Source organism: Eublepharis macularius, chromosome 4 (assembly GCF_028583425.1).
Source record: "Eublepharis macularius isolate TG4126 chromosome 4, MPM_Emac_v1.0, whole genome shotgun sequence".
Classification (NCBI taxonomy): Eukaryota; Metazoa; Chordata; class Lepidosauria; order Squamata; family Eublepharidae; genus Eublepharis; species Eublepharis macularius.
Window position 1 is genome coordinate 155,148,287 of NC_072793.1, and position 20,950 is coordinate 155,169,236.

At 43.1% G+C, this 20,950-nt stretch overlaps 1 protein-coding gene across 2 annotated transcripts; it reads right to left on the bottom strand.

Annotated features, from left to right (window-relative positions):
* Positions 1–2,370: 2,370 nt before the first annotated feature.
* On the bottom strand, positions 2,371–11,327 carry LOC129328790 (zinc finger protein 773-like). Of its 2 annotated transcripts, none has more exons than XM_054978064.1 (8): positions 11,254–11,327; positions 9,808–10,296; positions 8,795–8,921; positions 8,378–8,515; positions 7,920–8,045; positions 6,277–6,414; positions 5,119–5,265; positions 2,371–4,172 (listed from the first exon to the last, which is right to left on the bottom strand). In XM_054978064.1, exons 2-8 carry the CDS (start codon positions 10,273–10,275, stop codon positions 3,529–3,531), a joined length of 1,788 nt encoding a protein of 595 aa, XP_054834039.1. In that variant the 5' UTR covers positions 10,276–10,296; positions 11,254–11,327; the 3' UTR covers positions 2,371–3,528. The 2 variants fall into 2 exon arrangements, with proteins under 2 accessions (XP_054834039.1, XP_054834040.1); XM_054978065.1 differs by lacking the exon at positions 11,254–11,327 and adding an exon at positions 11,181–11,209.
* Between the last annotated feature and the right edge of the window lie 9,623 nt (positions 11,328–20,950).

The window sequence follows — 20,950 nt, forward strand, 5'->3', positions numbered from 1 at the left end:
AGAATCCCTCCCACCGCTCGAGGACCATATTGAGAAGTCCAGGAAGCAAACAGCTACCCCCACCCCCGCATTCCTGCCTCGCCATGTAGCGGTATTGCCCAGCACTCTCTCCTCCTTCTGCCCCAGTTGGGAGTGCTTGCGGCAGCCCCAGCCACCAGCTCCCACTCTGGGACCAAGCTAATGCCATGCACACTCCACCCTTGGTCTTCCCAGGACCAAGGGCTGGAGCATAGTCTGCTTGGATCCTTCTGGATGCTGCCACCAGCTTGCTCCCCTAAATGCACTCCACACTCTGCAAGGGCAGCACACCAGCTCCCTCTTGCTGCCCTTGGTCCTGAAGAGGCGACGGAGCATGGTGACTGGGGCTGCTGAAGTACTCCTGGCTGGGGCTGGAGGAGGAGGAAGCACTGGGCATCACTGCCTCATGGTGAGGTGGGCATGCAGGGGGGGGGCAGCGGTGCTGGCTGGCTGCTTGCTTCCTGGGCTCCTCAATACGGTCCTCTAGCGGTGGGAGGGACTCTCTCCCTCTTCTCCCTGGCAGGCGATCGCATTGAGTGGACCTTCTTTCTCACTACACTTTCCATGGAAACTTGTGGAAAACCAACATGTGAAGAACATGCGTTGGGCATCCCGTGTAGTTTCCTTCTGAAAAAGACCAAGGTTCAAATCCGTCTTCCGATATTAATGCATGTCACCTGTCTTTGACAAAGCCATCTTCATGTACTCTAACTCCACTTTTCACAGTGGATATGAAAATAAATAAATAAGAAATGGGAAGCAGTTCATATGCTGCAAAGTGCTATAGTAATAATGAAGAAAAAATGGGAACAACAATGCAAACTCACAGGGCAGTTGGAAAAAACAAGCCTCATCCTGGCGGGCGAGTATCAGGAGGACATTTTGTGGCAGGATCTATAATAGTGCATCAAACTTGACTTGGTTGAATATGGCTCTCAGGCCTTGCAGACTACTGGATGTTTAAAACAAACTTTATGAGAATTTACAATTCTGAACGGTTCCACTTCCAACAGCAGTAGCATTGTGAGGTTGAAGCAGCGTCCCTAATCCCTTTCTGTCTTTTCTTGTACCCAATTTCACTCCCAGGATTGGAAGCGTAGGATGTACCATTTTGAATCAGGACGGGATGCTAGTTACCAAGAAGAAACCGTTGCTTTGCCAGACACTGGCATGACCCTGCCAGGCCAGGGTGTCGGAAATCATTTCAAGAGAAGCGGATTGCTTCATGTTGAATTCGCCTCAACCAACCAAGGATCTGTACATAGGAAACTGCTTTATACTGAGTCAACAGGGAAATCCTAAGCAGAATTACTTTAGTCTAAGCTTGTTGACTTCAATGTTGGTCTACCTAGCTTAGCACTGTGGATTCTGATTGGCAGCAGCAGCTGTCCAGAGTCTCAGGCAAAGAAGTCTTTCAAAGCATCAGTTGCCGGAGATCCTTTTAACTGCAGACTGAACCTGGAATTTTTTGCATGGTCCAATGCATGTGAGCCACAGCTCTTCCACAGCAGGAGTCTTCAGTGCAAAATAAAGCATCCTCTAAGACAACAGCTATTCACAGTCATGCACAAAAAGAGTTGTGTGTGAACTACTTCATTGCTAGCCCCCCCTACCCCACCCACCCATAGATGCCTATTAACATTTAGATCCCAGCTGGATTCACTGCTCACTAATAAAACACAGAGTTGCAAGAAAATGGTGTTTTCCATGAGGGGACAGGCGTTTGTAGTTTCCGTGTCACTGCTGAGGCTGCCAATGGGATTTCCACATGGCAGGTTTCCCTGCCCTAGTTCCCTGGCAGAGGCTACCCTCCTCCTCACATCACAAGGGCTTTTTCAGGATTTTTTGGTGTCATTATTGCATTGAATATCAATATAACCATCTGTGTAACCTCTGAATTCTTTGCTTTCATTTTTTTAAAGAAGACACTAGTCCCTTATGTCGCAGAGATACAAGAGTAAAGACATATCTCTGTAATAAAAGAGGCTAAGGACTTGTTTTCTTAACTGGCAATTGAATAGTTATAATGTTATAGCAATATGCTTATCAGGTTCTCTGAAGTCTCAACTTTTTTAAAAAAGCAAGTTTTTGGCCACTTTTCTTGCAGAGGTATGCATTTCCCCTTATATCACTGCAACAAAAGGGACTAGAGATTTAGGTTTTAGAAAATGAAAACTGAGAATTCAGAAAACCTAATAAGCATACTCTTATAACATTATAACTACTTAAATGCTGGTTTTAAAAAAGCAAACAAAATGGTGGTTGTTGTGGGTTTTCCGGGCTGTATTGCCGTGGTCTTGGCATTGTAGTTCCTGACGTTTCGCCAGCAGCTGTGGCTGGCATCTTCAGAGGTGTAGCACCAAAAGACAGAGATCTCTCAGTGTCACAGTGTGGAAAAGATGTAGGTTATTTGTATCTACTCAGGAGGGGTGGGGTTGAGCTGAGTCATCCTGTAAGAGTTTCCCAGGGTGTGGAATGCTAATGGCGGGAGGCTTCACTGTATCCTGAGGAGGTTCTTTTGCATATGGATTGGTACTTGATGTGCTAATCTTCTCTGCAGGGCTATTGTCGGGGATAGAATGTTTTGTTAGCCTGGTGTTTTTCAGAACTGGAAACCATGCTCTGTTCATTCTTAAGGTTTCTTCTTTCCTGTTGAAGTTTTGCTTATGCTTGTGAATTGGTGCTACACCTCTGCTACATTGGTGCTACACCTCTGAAGATGCCAGCCACAGCTGCTGGCGAAACGTCAGGAACTACAATGCCAAGACCACGGCAATACAGCCCGGAAAACCCACAACAACCATCGTTCTCCGGCCGTGAAAGCCTTCGACAATGCATAAAACAAAATGGTGATGGAGATGGAGAAATGGCTGCTGTGTGGGCAGGACTGGGAAAATCCACACAGCAGCTGTCAAGGCTTTGCTGTGTGGTTTCCCAAACTTCGCAGTAAAGCAGGTTAGGGAAATATCGGGGAAACCTGGAATGTGCACAAATGTACCACAATATTGTGGGGAAGTAAGAAAACACATGCTTCTCAAAATCATTGAAACTGGTGCAAATAACCTGTGTAGAAAAGGCCCATATTTCTCACTGTTTTTTTTTTCTTTTCTGGTGCTTATTCCTAGCTATGTGGATTCACTTTTGCTTATCAAGATCCAAAGCATTTTTTTTCTATACACTCGGGAGCACCTATAAAGTTTTTTTTGAGAATGTGTACACTGTGCCCCCTCAGCATCCACTACATATTTGCATCAATGTGTACTAAGTGTTCTATAGCACACAAATTCTCTAGTGTTTGTTTTGTTGGGAGCCATCTCTGAACTTTTCTTCATAGATGGAGCATTCATAAGGTGTTTCTTCAGTGTGAATTCTCTGATGTTTGTTCTTCTGAGAAACATCTTGGAAACTTTTCTCACAGATGGGCACATACAAGGTTTTTCTCCTCTCATGTTTGTTAAGATCTGATCTATTGGCGAAATTTTCCCCGCACTCAGAGTACATGCAATTGTTCTATCTTGAGTGAGTAACTCGGTGTTTAATAAGATCAGAGCTGCAGGTGAAAGTTTTATCACAGATGGGACACACAAAATATTTTTCTCCTGCATGGGTTCTTTGGTGCTTATTCAGACACGATTTTACACGAAACCTCCTCCCACATCTTTCACATTCATAGGGTTTCTCTCCTGTGTGGATCCTATAGTGTCCATGTAAGTGAGATTTGATGGTAAAACGTCTCCCACAGTCAGGGCAGGCATAAGGCTTCTCTCCTGTATGAACTCGCAAATGGACATTGAGGTTGGATTGCTGATCAAAACGTTTTCCACATTCTGCACATGAATATGGCTTCTCCCCTGTATGGATTCTCTGGTGTTTAATTAAGTTAGCACGCCGATCAAAACTTTTCCCACAAACAGAGCAGGGATAATTCACTCTTAACGGGGGCTTCCTTTTTGTGAAATTCCCTTTCCTAGGAGCTGAATATCCTTGCATGAGCTCTGGCAATATTCCCTGATGTCCTACTGATTTGATCTCAATTGCTTCAGGACGCTTAGGTTCAAAGAAAATATCCCACCACGATGTTTCATGTGGTTGCTCTGTTGTAGCATCTCTCTGCTGAGGATTCTTACACACATTCATACTTCCTGAAGCATCACCTACAGGAATAAAGGACCAGAGGAGTTAGCCATGTTAGTCTGTAGTCGCAAAATAGGAGAGTCCAATAGCACCTTTAAGACTAACCAACTTTATTGTAGCATAAGCTTTCGAGAACCACAGGTCTCTTCATCAGATGCAAAATAAAGAAATATAGAAATAAAGAAAACCCCACTGGAACTTGATCAAAGAGAGGGAGAAGACAAAAATGACAGGAAAAGCGAAGAGGAAATAAAAATGTATCTTTTGATACAAACACAGCTAACTGACAGCATATAAACCACAAACAGCCCTGGCTTTAAGGATATGTGGCACAGCCAGAGAGGAGAAAGAAGGGATACAGGACTGTTTGGGACTTACAGCAATATTTTAAAAACTGACCCCTGGAAACTTAGCAGTTCCTCATGGAGAGATCAGCATTGGCAGACAACCTCCAGTGGGAGATGGCTGGCCACTGCTGGTCTTCCTTTACACAGTGACTTGTAAAGTTACTCTATGGGTTTTCTTGGAATTTTGAGAACAGGTAGTGGGTGCAATCACAAAATGGCTACCAAGTGGGGACATGGCTAACCACAAAGTAGCTGCCATAGGTGCTGGGCCAATCACAAAATGCTGACAAGTTCTAAGCCAATCATTGTTTTATGATGGAGAGAGCTGTTTCCAAATAGATGCTCCCTGCAGACACAAAGGTGATACCACCTGGGCACTTCAGAAACAGCTCATGCTCTAAGGGATTGGTTCTTTGGTTTGGAGAAGGATGTGGAATCCCTGAATCACACTGGCAGGCCTTATGGTGGGGATCATTGCTCTACATCAAGGAGCCACAATGGAATGCTGAGTGTATCGTAGGTGCACTCATAGAATGCTCTAGTCTGCTGTCTCGTCTCACCTATGGGAAAGAAGAGAGCAGTGGAGATTCATGCTGGACATGGTTGAATCTCCTCATACCTGTTCCACATAGGCTGATCCCACCTGCATGAGACTCTCTTGGGCTAGTCTCATTCAGCATCTGAATCTTTTTCTCTTGCTCCCTCTGGAACATCAAGTCATATTCATGATGAGAGGAAATCTGGTCTAGTTTGGAAGATGGCAATTCTGGATCACAGGAAACAACAAGATTAGAGGATGGATTTAGAAGACTCTTATTACAAAAAGGAGCATAAAAATTGCCACTTTGGATCTAATCAAAAGTCCCTCTGGTCCAGCATTCGGTCTCCTGCAGTGGCTGGCCAGATGTTTCTTGCCTGTCCTTAACTGCCCCCATCTCTGTGCTAAGGGGAAACAGGCAAAAGAAATGTGAATGTAGTTCTATAAATCTATATCAATTTTGATTTTATGAATTAATCCTAGAAAAAAGGGCAGAATGTTGGTTAGATATGGGGAGTCACAGGGCAGGTGTAATTATGAACATCTGTCCTCACACTAGCTGAATCTAATAAACAGAGGATGTCCACAACGGGGAAGTACAATCACACCTGTTCTTGACTTACACTGAAATCTTATGCAGAGGTACTCCAGTCTAAGCTCATTAAAATCAATAGGCTTAGACTGGAATAGCTCTGTATAGGATCACACTGTTAATTGACTCCCAGCTCATGTCTGGGTTCAGTTCAAGAAGCTGATCATGACCTTTAAAGCCCTAATCGTCAGGCCCAAACTACCTTACTTGCTCTTGTATAAACCTTCTCAGTTGTCTAGGTTTACATCATCACTCAAGGCTGTGGTGTATGGTTCACTTCAGCCTGAGACTATTTAGATGGCCATCAAGGACAAGGTCATTTCAACGGTAGTCCTAGATTATAGTATTCCTTTTCTAGGGAACAAAATTCAAGTCCTGTAGCACCTTAAAAACAACAAAAGTTTCCAGGGTCTAAGCTTTCATGAGACAAAGCTCATTTTGTCTCCCTTGGGAAGACCATCTGTCTCCCTCTTGTCCTTTGGAACATGGGTTCAATGCTGATGTTTTTCTTTTGAGGGGGATATGAATTTATTGGTTTTATGTTGGATTGCATTTAATTGATTAGGTATTTGCATTTTTATGAATTTATAGCTGCCTATAGGTGAAGCATTAATGCTTAAAATAAGTAAATACAGAGAGGCACTCACCAAGTTCAATTACATTGTCACCACTTACAATGCCTTTGGCAGTAATTTTCTTGTTATTTGGTTTTTGGAACTCTGTGATGTGTGGCTCTTCTGTACATGCCAGATGGAGAACTGGATCAGATTTTGCAATCAGCAGCTCTGGGACAAGGAAAGAGACAGGATGAAAGGGAGGGAATGAAAGATGTATAAAATAGCCATCCACGGTGAGTATGAAAAATAAGTCAGTTGAATGCAAGTTTATATTTAGTACTGGCATAGAAAATCATCCAGAAAGGTGAGGAAACAGACTGATCATGGACTGATCATGGATGAAGGGCTTATCCAAAGCTGACAAGGTATCATTCCTGCCAGGCATATGGTTGAGGCAGGGCTATGGTTAAGCCTTCCTGATGGCCAGCTGGGGAGGGGGAGGTAACCCCGTCCTGTTTTTTTCTTTTTCCATCTACTGGACCATTGCTGTCTCTCAGCTCCCACCCATAGAAATATTTTTAGAAACGTTTTATTGGGGCTAGGTAATATTGGCCACGGCTTAGAGCAGTTTTTTTTTTACTACTGAATTGTATGGTTTTAAATGGAAATGTTTAATGTAAATTTAAACGTTGTTCTTATCTGCTCTGAGCCCGCTTGCGAGGAGAGTGGACTTTAAATAATAATAACATTCAATTTATATACCGCCCTTCAGGACAACTTAATGCCCACTCAGAGCGGTTTACAAAGTATGCCATTATTATCCCCACAACAAAACACCCTGTGAGGTGGGTGGGGCTGAGAGAGCTCCAGAGAACTGTCACCCAGGTCACCCAAGGTCACCTAGCTGGCTTCAAGTGGAGGAGTGGGGAATCAAACCCGGCTCTCCAGATTAGAGTCCCGCACCCTTAACCACTACACCAAACTGGCTTAATACTATTAAGTTGCTCATGCTTGTTTCTATCTGTGCTTCTCTAGGGTGATCCAATTGTATATATACCTGTGCCATGCGCTGAGCCCAGGCCACACTTTGAGCCCAGTTTGGTGTAGTGGTTAAGAGCATGGGACTCTAATCTGGAGAGCCGGTTTTGATTCCCCACTCCTCCACTTGAAGCCAGCTGGGTGACCTTGGGTAAGTCACAGCTTCTAGGAGCTCTCTCAGCCCCACCCACCTCACAGAGTGATTATTGTTGTGGGGATAATAATGGCATACTTTGTAAACCGCTCTGAGTGGGCATTAAGTTGTCCTGGAGTGAGGTATATAAATTGAATGTTGTTGTTGTTGTTGTTGTTATTTCTTTGGGTAACAATTCACAGTCACAATGTTTTTAAGTTATCACAAGTCAGTCCAGGCTGCCTGTTATGTGACCGGCACAGCTCATAGCAGCATAAGGGAAATTCAGCATGGTCTGCTTTAAAAACGCAGCTGCCAGGGACTCAAAGCACTGTGTGAATAGGTGGAAGCGGAAGCCCTGAATCACAGTGGCAGGCCTCACGGTGGGGATCATTGCTCTACATCAAGCAGCCACGATAGAATGCTGAATGTATCGTAGATGCACTCACAGAATGCTCTAGTCCACTGTCTCATCTCACCTATGAGAAGGAAGACAGCAGTGGAGATTCATGCTGGACATGGTTCAATCTCCTCATACCTGTTCCACATAGGCTGATCTCACCTAGACAAGAGTGTCTTGGCCTAGTCTCCTCATTCAGCCTCTGAATCTTTTTCTCTTGCTCCCTCTGGAACAGCAAGTCATATTCATGGTGAGAGGAAATCTGGTCTAGTTTGGAAGATGGCAACTCTGGATCATAGGAAACAACAAGATCAGAGGATGGATTTAGAAGACTCTTATTACAGAAAGGAGCATAAAAATTGCCACTTTGGATCTAATCAAAAGCCCCTCTGGTCCAGCGTTTGGTCTCCTGCAGTGGCTGGCCAGATGTTTCTTGCCTGTCCTTAATTGCCCCCATCTCTGTGCTAAGGGGAAACACAAAATAAATGAGAATGTAGTTCTATAAACCAGCTAAAAGAGTCAAATGACTCTTGATTAAGTATCTGCATGTTTATGAACTTATAGCTGCCTATAGGTGGAGCATTAATACTTAAAATAAATAAATACAGAGAGGCACTTACCAAGTTCAATTACATTGTCACCACTTACAATGCCTTTGGCAGTAATTTTCTTGTTATTTGGTTTTTGGAACTCTGTGATGTGTGGCTCTTCTGTACATGCCAGATGGAGAACTGGATCAGATTTTGCAATCAGCAGCTCTGGGACAAGGAAAGAGACAGGATGAAAGGGAGGGAATGACAGATGTGTAAAATAGCCATCCACGGTGAGTATGAAAAATAAGTCAGTTGAATGCAAGTTTATATTTAGTACTGGCATAGAAAATCATCCAGAAAGGCAATGAAACAGACTGATCATGTTAATTTCTGGATGAAAGGCTTATCCATAGCTGACAAGGGTACAAAGGCTTGTATCATTTCCAGGTAGCTAGGGACTCCAACCATTGTGTGAATAGGTCCTACTGTGAAAGGAATCCTTACCCAATGAAGCCACGTTCTCCGAATTCTCCTGCATGACGTTGTAATACAAATCCCTTTGATCCTCATCCAAAAGATCCCATTCCTCTTGGGTGAAATACACTGCCACTTCATGGAAGGCCACAGGCCACTAGGAAAAAAAGCAAGTACATAATACATTTGATCCTCTTCTTAAGCATGTATTTTAGCAACGATATTATCAGGGGGGCGGGGCATGTGGCTCAGGCCTCCCTGATGAGCTGGAACAATTGCCAAAGGGACAGTTGCTTCCTGAGCTCTTCTGCATGCTCTGACTGACAGTTCAGTCCTAAGCAGAGCTACTCCAGTCTCAGGCCAGAGCTTAGACTGGAGTAATTCTGTTTAGGATTGCACAGTGAGACAAGCAGTTGTGGGAGTAATCCTAAGCAAGTCTACTCAGAAGTAAGTCCCATATTATTCAATAGGACTTACTCCCAGGAAAGTGTCTTTAGGATTGCTGATGTTTGTCAATTCTTGGGGCCAATAAGAAATTTGTTTGTTATGTCATACTGGTAATTCCAGAAGAGTAGCCGTGTTAGTCTGTTGCCACAAAATCACATGGAAGTCTAGTGGCACCTTAATGACTAACAAAATTCCTTCCATCATAAGCTTTTGTGAGACAGAGATCACTTCATCAGATACAGTGGAGAGAACATCTACTGGGCACATAAATCTATATTTAGAGTTATAAGCAATAGAGAGGCGTTGGGGGGAGATGTCACAAAGAGAGGCCAATTTGAAGCAATAAACGATCAAAAGAGAAATAAATCCATACAGAGTGGGTAGGGAAGGATGACTCCTAACTGAGGAAAATGAGCAAAGTAGTCCAATCAAAGAGGGTGCAGTGTGAAAGAAGTCAGGCAGAACCAATGTACAACTGTATAGAGTAGGTCATGCTGAGCTATTAACACCATTAGTGAGTGAGGAAATCCAGATCTTCATTCAATCCTAAGGCAGAAATACATCATGAGGGGGCGCTTTGCTTTCCTAGCAGATACCTGCTGTCCCAGGTAGGCCTCAGCCAGCCAAGCTGCCTCCTCACTGCTTCTTGGTTCCTTGGCTCTCACCCAGGTCTGCATTTCCCATGGCAACACTTGCAGAAACTGTTCCAGGACTATCATATCCACAATCTGTCCCTTAGTGCGATCTTGCGGCCGTAGCCATCTCTGGGCTGCTTCATCCAGCCGGGACAGGGTCTGCCGGGGAGTTTCTCCCAAAGGAATGTTTCCCCACCGAAACCTCTGTCTGTTACCTTCTTCAATGTCTTTGGACCGAGCGAGGAGGATCTCAGGGTGGGTGTCAATTGGCTCTTCTTTTAGGGAGCAACAGGCTTCCGGGACCTGCCCGGTGACTGAAGAAAATAAGGAAGGCTCTGTTCTAGTCCAAGTGCCAAAGATATCTGTTGGGCCCAAATACCCAGTTTCTTCTGCCTTTTTCTGTGAAAGTGGAAACTTCTGGGAAGCCATTTTCTAAGGAAACTCTACAACCTGTAGAATGGAAACAAAATGAGAAAATACCATTGTCATACCCTTTTGCCCTGAAACTCAGAGCAGGATAAATGGCCCTGCATCCTTTCCATTTTAGCTTCACAACAACCCTGTGAGGCAGGCTAGCCTCAGAGCCAAGCTATAAGTGACGAATGACACTTGCCTGGCAAGTGAACAGGCTCATGTGTATTCCTCTCTGTTCACTTGCCATTCACTTGCTCTCCACTTGATCAAATGGAGCGCAAGTGAATGGCAAGTGAACAGGGAGGAATACACGTGAGTCTGTTCACTTGCCAGGCAAGTGTCATTTGTCACTTGTAGCTTGGCTCTAAGAGACAGTGACTTTTTGAGAGATGTGGAGATCTGAACTTGGGTTTCTGAGCTGTATTCTCATAGACTAAGCACTACACCACCCTGGCTCTTGGAGCTGCTTCACCAAAGTCTTCATCTGTTTGAAATATCATTACCATCTGACTCTTTATGTCATACATAAGGTTTCCTCTTATGGTGCTCCTGAATGTTTAAGGCTTACAATACAAAAAATAACAAGCAGGCTAGAGATGGGAGTGCAGGTGCTCTTAATATGCTCATACACATTCTTTCCTTTCCTTCATGTTCTACTACAGCATGCTGGACAAAGACATATCATTCGTATTAAGATCCTAGTTTCCCACAGAAGATCCCGAACAAAAGACATCAACAGCTCAAAGCTTTGGTATATCCTCCTCCTGTCTTATATTATAATGCTTCTTTCCTTTGCCTTTAGGAAAGCCTTTCTGAAACCTGCACCCATCTATAAAAGTGGACTGGAAGGGGGGGAAGGAAGGCAAATGTGGGCAGAAAAAGATGGAAGAAGAGAAATGTTGTTAATCGCTCTAGAGCACCCTGAGAGGAACAAAGCAGGAGACGATCATCGCTGGAAACAGAAACAGCAAAAGGGGGAGAGTTTTTCCCTACCGAGGCCTCATCGAAACCCAAACGCAGGAGACAGGTGACGGTGCAGGTTTTTCCTTACTGAGGCCTCATTGAAAAACAAACGTAAGAGACAGGTGACGCTGCAGTGACCTCAGTCTAACCCGGAAAAAAAGACGCCGTTGTTTGGAGCAAAGAGAGAAGTCGGCTGCTGCTGCTCTTCTGGTGAAAACCAGAGACCTCTGCTGGGCAGTAAGAAAACCCTTTTTCTTCGGATCAGAAATCCTTTCCATCCTCTGCTCCTGAATGCCTGAGCCTAATTCAAATTATATACGCTCAAGAACTTTTGCAAGGATTGTATTTACATTCCTAGCCCCATCCCAACTGGACATGTCACCACAGTTTAAACATAGTTCACAGTTTAAACTTGTTCACAGATCAGGGCAGTACTGGAATAATGTGGTACGGCGGTGCTTGAAGTCTGTCTCTTCTGCCAACACAGATTATGCCAGAACTGAACCCTCAGTGTGAGTACCAAGGCTTGGTTTGTGTGATTCCCTTCCCTCTTAAAAAAGGAGAAGATGTTACATATCAGGTCTCCACATGAGTCAGGGCCTGGTTAAAAGTGGACACAAACTTTGAGAGTGGGCCATTTTAAGGTCCAGAGAACACTGAGGCAAGTAATTCAACTCCTTGCCCAGAGAACAAGCAACCATTCACCCTGAATGGTTTATAATTCAAGGTCTGGAGTTCACAGTGTCCATATTAACTCGATTAGTGACACAGTAATTGTTCTATGATGACAGTCTCTACAATATACTATTCTATTGCTTATAACAGAAAGTAAAATAGGTTGTGTCCATGTGTCACTGGAAACTGTGCTACCATTGTGCTATAACAGTCATTTCCAACTATATTGTCCTGTGTGGATAAGACAATTCAGAGCGGAACTACAAGTGACAAAAGGCACAGGTTGGACACTTGTCAGCTTCCCTCAAGTTTTGATGGGAAACGTAGGCATCCTGGTCTTGCAGCTTGGCTCTCTGACTGCTGTCCAATGGACTTTTCAACTGTCACTTGTCCAACATTCCACCAAGCTGCCTACATTTCCCATCAAAACTTGAGGGAAGCTGACAAGTGTCCAACCTGTGCCTTTTGTCACTTGTAGTTCCGCTCTCAGTTGTGAGTGATGGAGAAAGAGCAATAACTGGTGTTGCCAACTTCCAGATGGGACTTGGAATTACAACTAATTTCCAGAAAACAGAGATCAGTTACTCTGGGAAAAATGGCTGCTTTAAAGGCTGAACTCTATGACATTATACCCTGCTGAGATCCCTCCCCTCTCTAGGCTCCACCCCCAAATCTCCAGGGATTTCCCAACCCAGACCTGGCAACCCTTGAGGTGTGGTTACAGCCAGGGCTTATTTCTAGGGGGAACGTGCGGGAACGCAGTTCCGGCAGTTCCCCAAAGAGGTCACATGTCAACTGGCCCCACTCACCTGACTCTCAGCCATTTTGGGCCCATTTCAGCCTGAATTGGGGCTGAAACGACCCAGATCGGGCTTCTGACGGGTGGTGGATCACTCTCCCACTCAGCAGCGTTCTGATCCTGACCATTTTGGGCCCCTTTTTGGCCATTTTCAGCCCCTTTTTGCCATTTTGGGCCCAATTTCGACCCTGAATTGCCAGGATTGGGTCTAAAACTGCCAGGATAGGTGATGTCAGGGAGTGTGGCATATGCTAATGAGTTATGCTAATGAGTTGTGCTGATGAATTCCTCCAGCTCTTTTTCTACGAAATGACCCCTGGTTACAGCCATATCTCACCTTTAGGATGTATTATGTATTGTGATTTCAGCTCAAAAGGAATACAGATTTCAGCTCATAGTAACAGCTTTATTGAGAACTGGAAGGAGACAGAGAAAAGCAGAGGCTCAAGAGGAGCCAATATATACACATAAACCCCACACCCGTTTCAAGCAATAACCAATAGTAACACACACACAACTAGAATCCTCAATTTGCATTAACTATAAACAAGGTAACTGATTTGCAGCCCTGTGATTGGTCTTTATTTCTGCAGACCGATTGGCTGCTGCCAACAAGTAACAACCAATGAACATCAAGGCATTAGGAGCTTAGCTCAGTCTGAACTCAACCCAGTACATAACAGGATGAATAAGTATCCTTTCTTTTCTTTAACTGTCCTCATGCTGAAGAATACTACATGAGACATGCTGTCTGTCAAGTTTCAGATATGAGTCTGTGGCTGCTAGTGTAAGCTAGTTTAAGCTAGTGTAAGCCTGGTAAAAATATTTGTTATTTTAAAAGAGAGAGACTGAGAGGTGGTTGCATAGTAACAGAACAGTTGGAGGATGGAAGTAGAGAGGGAGTGAAGAATCTTGAAGAAAGGAGTTTGAGAGGAGAGAACCTGAGAGGAAGAAAGGAGAAGAACTGTTACTTTTCAGAGCCTATAAAGGGGACATATCTCCTCAAGAATCTAAACTGACCTGCAATATGTCAGTTGGACCCAGAGACTGAGACTTAAGTACTCCCTCACTGGAGATTTGGGACCACAGTGTTTTGTACAAAACCCCAAGTTCTATTCATGGGTCGGGTATGGTCAGCATTGCCTGGTGTGGTGACACTACTTCTGGCGTGACCCAGAAATGACCTTGAGCCAGGGATGATGCTCTATTATTCACCCCAAACTTTGGGCCAAATTCACCCAATATGATGATGTTGCTTCTGGGTCATACCGGAAGCAGCCATTGCACTGGGCAATGCCTATCGCCCCATTTTGCTTGCTATTTTCCTCTTGCTGTTCATCTGAGTGGCAGCAAGCAGTGGGGTGGTGGTGGTCACCCACCACCTCTGGGTAGCTGGCATTGGCAACCCTAATAAAACTTATTGTGTGGATAAAGTGCCATCAAATTGTAGCCAACTTGTGGCAACCCAATATGGTTTTCAAGGCAAGGGACAAACAGAAGTGTTTTGCCATTCCTTGCCTCTTTGTAATGGCGCTGGACTTCCTTGGTGGTCTCCCTTCCAATACTAGTCAGGGGTGAGTCTGCTTAGCTTACAAGATCTGACAAGAGCAGGCTAGCCTGGGCCACTTATCAGGGAGGAACACATAAATGTAATTTTAAAAAATCAGCTAAAGGGAAATTTTTAAGATAATGTAGCTTTTATATGGGTGATAGCTAGGGTCGCCCGCTCAGGACATTAATGGAGATTTGGAGGCAGTGCCTTGGGAGGGCAGAGTTTGCAGAGGGAAGGAAGCTCAGTGTGGTGTGATAGTATACAGTCTGCTCTCTGAAGCATGGCATGGGCATTTATCATTGTTGTCTGAAGATCGGTTATAATTCTAGGAGAACCTCAGGCTGGAAAAGCTAGTTTTTAGTGGTTTTGAAATATCTACCAATAGTAATCTTGGGTGCTATGCTGTTACTCAGATTTTTTAAAAAATCAGATACCTTCCTTTTCGATGGTAAACAAGAAATAAAAACAGAATGTTGATTGTGGCAAGAAAGAATGGGATACAGAGTAAATCTTCTGCATCTGTTAATGTAAATGATTAGTAGGATCAAATTAGAGATGGGCACGAACAGCAATATGAACAAAAAAAGCCACAAATAGCCTAGTCTACTGTTCGCGAACAAGCTGTTTGTGAGGCCCCATTCTAAATGAACTGGTGGTCGTTGCAAACCTCATTCATTGCTGTTCCTTGCTGTTCAAGCCAGACAGTCTGGCACCTGCAATCAATTCCCTTGGCAACTTCGGCAGAGATTGTCTGAACTCTGTCTGAACTCCTGCTGTTGCCCTGGAAACCCCAATCTAAGCCCAATTTAGCTTGATAGGCAGGTCTTTCTTTCAAGTGTGGAACTCCAAATTTGTTACAAGGGAGCAAAGACCAGGGGGGAGGGGGGCTCCCAGCTCTGGCTTTGCAGACAGTGGAGAGGGAGAGACAGTTGCTGTTGGCATTTTGATAGAGTGCATTGGAGCTTTAATTTTCTTTGTGTGTGGTGGGATAGGGCTGCTGCCAGGCCCTGGGGACAAGCTATTATTTATTATTGGTACCTTTCCTGGTGCCTGCTCAGGTCAGGTTTCTGGGAGTGGTGCAGTAGGGATCTTGACCAAACTTGGATGATGGCTGGAGAAGAGCCTGCTGGCCCCCATGAACAGCCAACCATGAACATGTTCGTGAACAGGGCCATGTTCATGGTTGTTCGTGAGTGCCTGTTCCTGGATGGCAACGAACAACGAACATCATGGTGTTTTTTTTCTGTTCATGCCCATCTCTAGATCAAATCCCAATGTTATATTATTAAACAGAAAAAAATAATGTTAGTTGACCCACCAAAAGGTTATGTAAAGCAGCATTTGGGTACACTTTTTATTATAATTATCGTGACAATGCTTTAAAAAAATTAAAATATACATAGCTGAACTTGGTATCTGTCATCATGCTATTTTCTGTTTATCCTGGCAGAGCCTCCTAGACACCAAAGGGAATGTACTTGGTCATTTTTGTTTTCATAGCAAATCATTTATGCAATTTGTATTTTGGGAAGAGATTTCTCAATGCTGCTATCACATCCCGGTTCCTCAGGGTGTATATGAAAGGATTCATCATGGCATGGACGAAAATAACAAACACTGAGTTGATCATGGCCTTTTGTGCCGAATAGGCAGATACAGGTGTCATGTATGTCAAAATACATGCTCCGTAGAAGAGCCCCACTACACATAAGTGGGACAGGCAGGTTCCCAAGGCCTTCTGGCTTCTTGCAGAGGAGCGAGACCTTAAGACTTGTAGGAGAATGGCTACATAGGAAGCAAGGATGACTGCGAGGGGGAGAAGAAGTATTGAGAAAGTGCCAATGTATGTCACTATTTCATATCTAGAATTGTCAGAGCAGGACAACTTTATAAGTGCTGGATATTCACAAAGATTATGGTAGATTATATTTGACTTGCAGTAAGGAAGAGGAAGTACATAAAGAGCACTTGTCAGTGCCTGTAGACAAAGCCAGACAAACACTGACAGGATGAAGCAGATTATTTTTCTCATGAGGACTGGATACTGCAAAGGCCTACATATAGCTACATATCTGTCATAGAACATAGTAGCCAGGATGAGACATTCTGCCTCTCCCACAGCCAGTGTGACAAAAATCTGGACAACACATTCATACAGTGAAATAGTATACTTCTGAGTTACAAAGCTCATTGTCATTTTGGGAGCAATTGAGAGAACTTGACAGAGGTCCATGACCGATAACTGACTGATGAAAAAGTACATTAGGGTCTGAAGACCAGAGTCCATTTTAATAAGGAACAGAAGAAGGGTGTTGCCAATCAAAGCGATGAAGAACATGAAGAGAATTGCACCAAGAAAAATGGTGGGTGATTTTTGATGCAGAAGCCCAACAAGAACAAACTCCGTCCAGGATGTTCTGTTCTCTTCTCCCATTCCCCCTAAATTTCACCTATAGACATAAGGAGGCCATTTGTATGAATAAAAGTCATAAAATACCATGATAAAATATTGGCCAGCGCTATCCTCCTCCTCCTCTTCACCACCACCACCACCACCACATTTTGAAAAAGAGGTTCTCAAACCGCAAGTTATGACTGAAAAGTGGGTCTCAAATCTTTCATTGGTAGGTTGTGGGGCTTAAGTTTTGGAGCCGGCAAAAAAGCTTCCGGCATCTCCTCCTCCCAGCAGTGAGAAAATCAGAAGAGAGCATGGAACTGATCTATTTCCTAGGCGTCCCCTCTCTCATTCTGAATCTCTATCCACTCCCTGGGATTTGTTTTTTTCTCAGCCACCTGTTGTATAGAAGTCAAGGGACATTAAGGGCGTGCACTGAAAAAATTCCTGTTTCAGTTTTGAATCTGGGGTTTCAGAATCAACTACATAACATTATTGTTTTTTCCTGGGTGCAGCGGTGCTGGTTTGGATCTAATCAATTTGGGTTTTTTTTTCATCATCATGAGTTTTGGCCCTGTTCCTTGCAATGAGACCTTCCAGGCTCTTTGAGGTAACTGTTTTTGTGCTTAACAGCATCAAAATGGCACAGAACACAATCCTCCTTGTAAACTATTGAGCCATTGGGTTTGTGAGCATGCAAAACCATTGGGTTTGGTGTTTATGGCCCTCAAAGAATGCTTGGGGAAGGTGTCAAGTGTCGCCTGAGTATGCACACACTGTTCTTTTTGAAGTGGGAGGTAGATGGGAAAAGAGAATCTGGGCAGCTGTTTGCGCACTTAACAAAAAACAACACTGACCCTCAGTCCCCCTCCCTCTAAATCATCGATCCACTGAGTTTCATTTGACTCAGAAAAAGAGAGAGCTCTGAAAGACTATAAAGCAAACAGGTCTACTTGTATGTACGTTCCAGGTTTTTCCATAGTGCTTACTCCCAGGGAAGTGGCTTTATAATTGAATCCTATGATTTTAGTCTTCCAGGGCTTTTATCAAGTGAGATGAACAGACCACTTGTATCCTGCCCAGCAGCATTTTTCCTGACAGCTACCAAAGACCCAAGAGTCCTGACAGGGCAAGGGGAGACAGATCAGTGCCCAGGTATTGACAAAAATCATGCCTAAGATACACCTTCCCTCCAATGGAGTTAGTTAAAGTACTGGAACGTTTCTGAAGCTGGTAGGTGGGCAAAGGGCAGTGCTCCTAGGGCCCAATTGGCAGGTAGACAATGCTGTTGCCCAGATGGCATCAAAAAAAAAGCTTCACTCTTGCACACACTCCCTTTTCCTGTCAACAGATTGCCTAAGTAGTGGCAGAAAAAAATGCACTAATGCGCATTGCAAACATTTCCCCTTCTTGCCAATGGAGTTAATTCATATTGTAAGGGCTCTCTGCTATTTGGATCTCCTAGGAGAAATGCTGTCAAGGAAAACAAGATGCTGTTGGCCTAGTTCCTGCTTGCTGCTGCTGCGCAACAGGAACCAAAGTGAAACACATGAACTTTTTGCTGGGAGGGTGTTGTTATAACTTGGTTTCTCAAATTGGCTTCACTGTTCCAGATGCCACTAACAAAACAAAGTAGCAAATTCTGGGTGTGTTTCTGGCTCATTTGTTTCCTTTTGCAAACCTCTAATAGACCTAGAAAATGGTTATGGATTCCCAGACCCACACTATCTGTGGCTTATAGTGATGGATCCCAAAATGCAGAGTTAGCTTAGAAGTGGGTCCTGTTTCAAAAAGTTTGAGAACCTCTGCTTTAAAATAAAATATGCTTTAAAGACTTATTTTTTCTCCTATCACTACAATATACTTTCAACTGCATTTATGCAGAGAAGATGCTGTACATTCTAATACAGTTCCAATATACTTACATTTCAAACATCTTGGTTTTTGTCCGTTGTTGTATTCACATTGTGGTGCATAGAAACTGGTTCATTAAAACATTTTGGATAACTTTAAAAAAAAATTCTTTTAGTGTGTAGGAAAAATATATACTGACCAGATACGTAGCAAAACTAACAGAAATCTAGTGGCTTAAGTGAATTTCTCTTAGATGGAGGCCATAGTTTGATATACCAGAGGTTGATATGAAAGCAGACTAAATAATCATGTTCTGACTTGAGTCTGTCATATATATTAGTTATATCATATTTTACATGACATATATAATACATTGCCCCAAAGTTCATGCCGTTAGCTCAGTCCATCAGCAGTAACCCACAGGTACCAACAAGTTTTTGTGCCCGGATCTGTTGCAGAGGGATGGTTTGCAGAGAAGATGCTGTACATTCTAATACAGTTCCAATATACTTACATTTCAAACATCTTGGTTTTTGACCATTGTTGTATTCACATTGTGGCGCATAGAAACTGGTTCATTAAAACATTTTGGATGACTTTTTAAAAAAAATTCTTTTAGTGTGTAGGAAAAATATATACTGACCAGATACGTTTGCAGAGTTGTAAGGAAAAAAGAACAAAAATTGCACCCAGCAACCTTTCCATGGACCTGGTATAACTGTCCTTATGGGAATGAGGGTGCCTTATGGAGATGAGGGTGTGATCATCTTTCTGCACTGCAGGACACCCCCAAGATGGTTCACAAAAAGCAAAATCACATATAAAAATACATGAAAACATCCAAAGCAAATGGCCCTGATAAAAACAGCAGCAAACATATCAATAAAAGCAATAAGAGCAGTATATCAATAAAAGAAAAACCATAACAGGCATCAGATTAAATAAATGAATAAAAAGAAACCTAGCAGCTAATCAACCATGTATTAAAACCAATCCAATCCTAGCCATTTAATCGTGTCCGATCCTTGGCTACTCTGTAGATCGTATCCCTCCAGGCCTTTCTGTCTCTGACTGCTTCTTTCAATTCCTTCATGTTCAGTCCAGTGTCTTTCATGACGGTATCCAGCCAGCGGGTTTTTGGTCTTCCTCTCTTCCTCATTCCACTCACCATTCCTAGCAATATGTGTATTAAAACAGAAACAGTTAAAATAAACGTCATAAATTCTCAAAGGCCTTCAAGAACTACCAAAACAAAATAAAATTGTATTTAATCTCGTTGGGCAGTCCAGCCAGCCATTGGGGCAAAACCCAAAGTCATTTGCATAATAGAGAATAAATTATTTAATAACGCTTCTCATTATTCATATATTTCTAGGATTTGATTCTTAAAGCTTGAATGTCTTATTCACAAATAAATTTAAAAAACTCTTAAAGTTAGCTGTACCACACTGTGCCACTCTTGTGCATTAATGTTTGCAACTGTTTGCAACTGGGGACTGCTTTAGAATCCAAAGAGAATATTTCAGCAGAATTTCCCCATGTTGGCAATGTATTGTTTTCTTATCATTAAAAAAGTCTGCTACTCCTATAGTTAGAACAGTATACCAATGTAATGTTATTATAGTGTCATTTTTTAAAAAAAATTGTAAAGCACTAGTGGCCCAGTGGAGGATGGCTGAGTGGCCTCTTCTGGGGGACTGGGGCAGGGAACCTGCAGGGAAATCTACCAAGAGGAAGTCCCATTGATTCAGTACTTTATCTGCAGCTGCACCAACAATGAGGAACCCACAAAATGTGGTCCTTGTGTGGAAGTCACCTAGGAGGATGTAGTGCATTGTGAGTTGGAAGTGAATTTTTCCATGATTTAAAGAAAACAAAATAACTACTTGACTATTATGCCACTTTTACCATGCCACTTGATGGATCCTGCAATTTCTGCAATCTTAAATAGAATCACACCCTCCCAAGCCCATTGACTTCAGTGAATATCAATCATCATCATCATCATCATCATCATCATCATTCCACCTTTCTCACTGAGATCCAAGGCGGTTTCACAGTGCAAGTGGAAAATACAATATAATCAAACAGCTAAGACTTTCATTGAGCAAAGTACAATTATGAACAACTTGGGACATTCAGTGAGAGAGATACAATTGGGTATGGTAGCAGAAATTTTTTTTCAAAAACCAAGCATAAAGCTGAACATAGAAATGAAGTCTTTCTGAAACAAAGTATAACTAATTTACATGGCACATTTTACAACGTGGAAACTCCCTGGTAGGCACATATCTACATCAGCAGACAGCACCTAACAGAGTAGCGTATAGTCCCTTGTTCCTACCAAGGCATCTCTCTGAGCTATGGCACAGCCCTATAATCTGAGTAGGAAGCCCTGCTGAATAAATCAGTCTTGTATAGTTTGCAGAAAGCCAGGAGAGTGGGAGTTTTC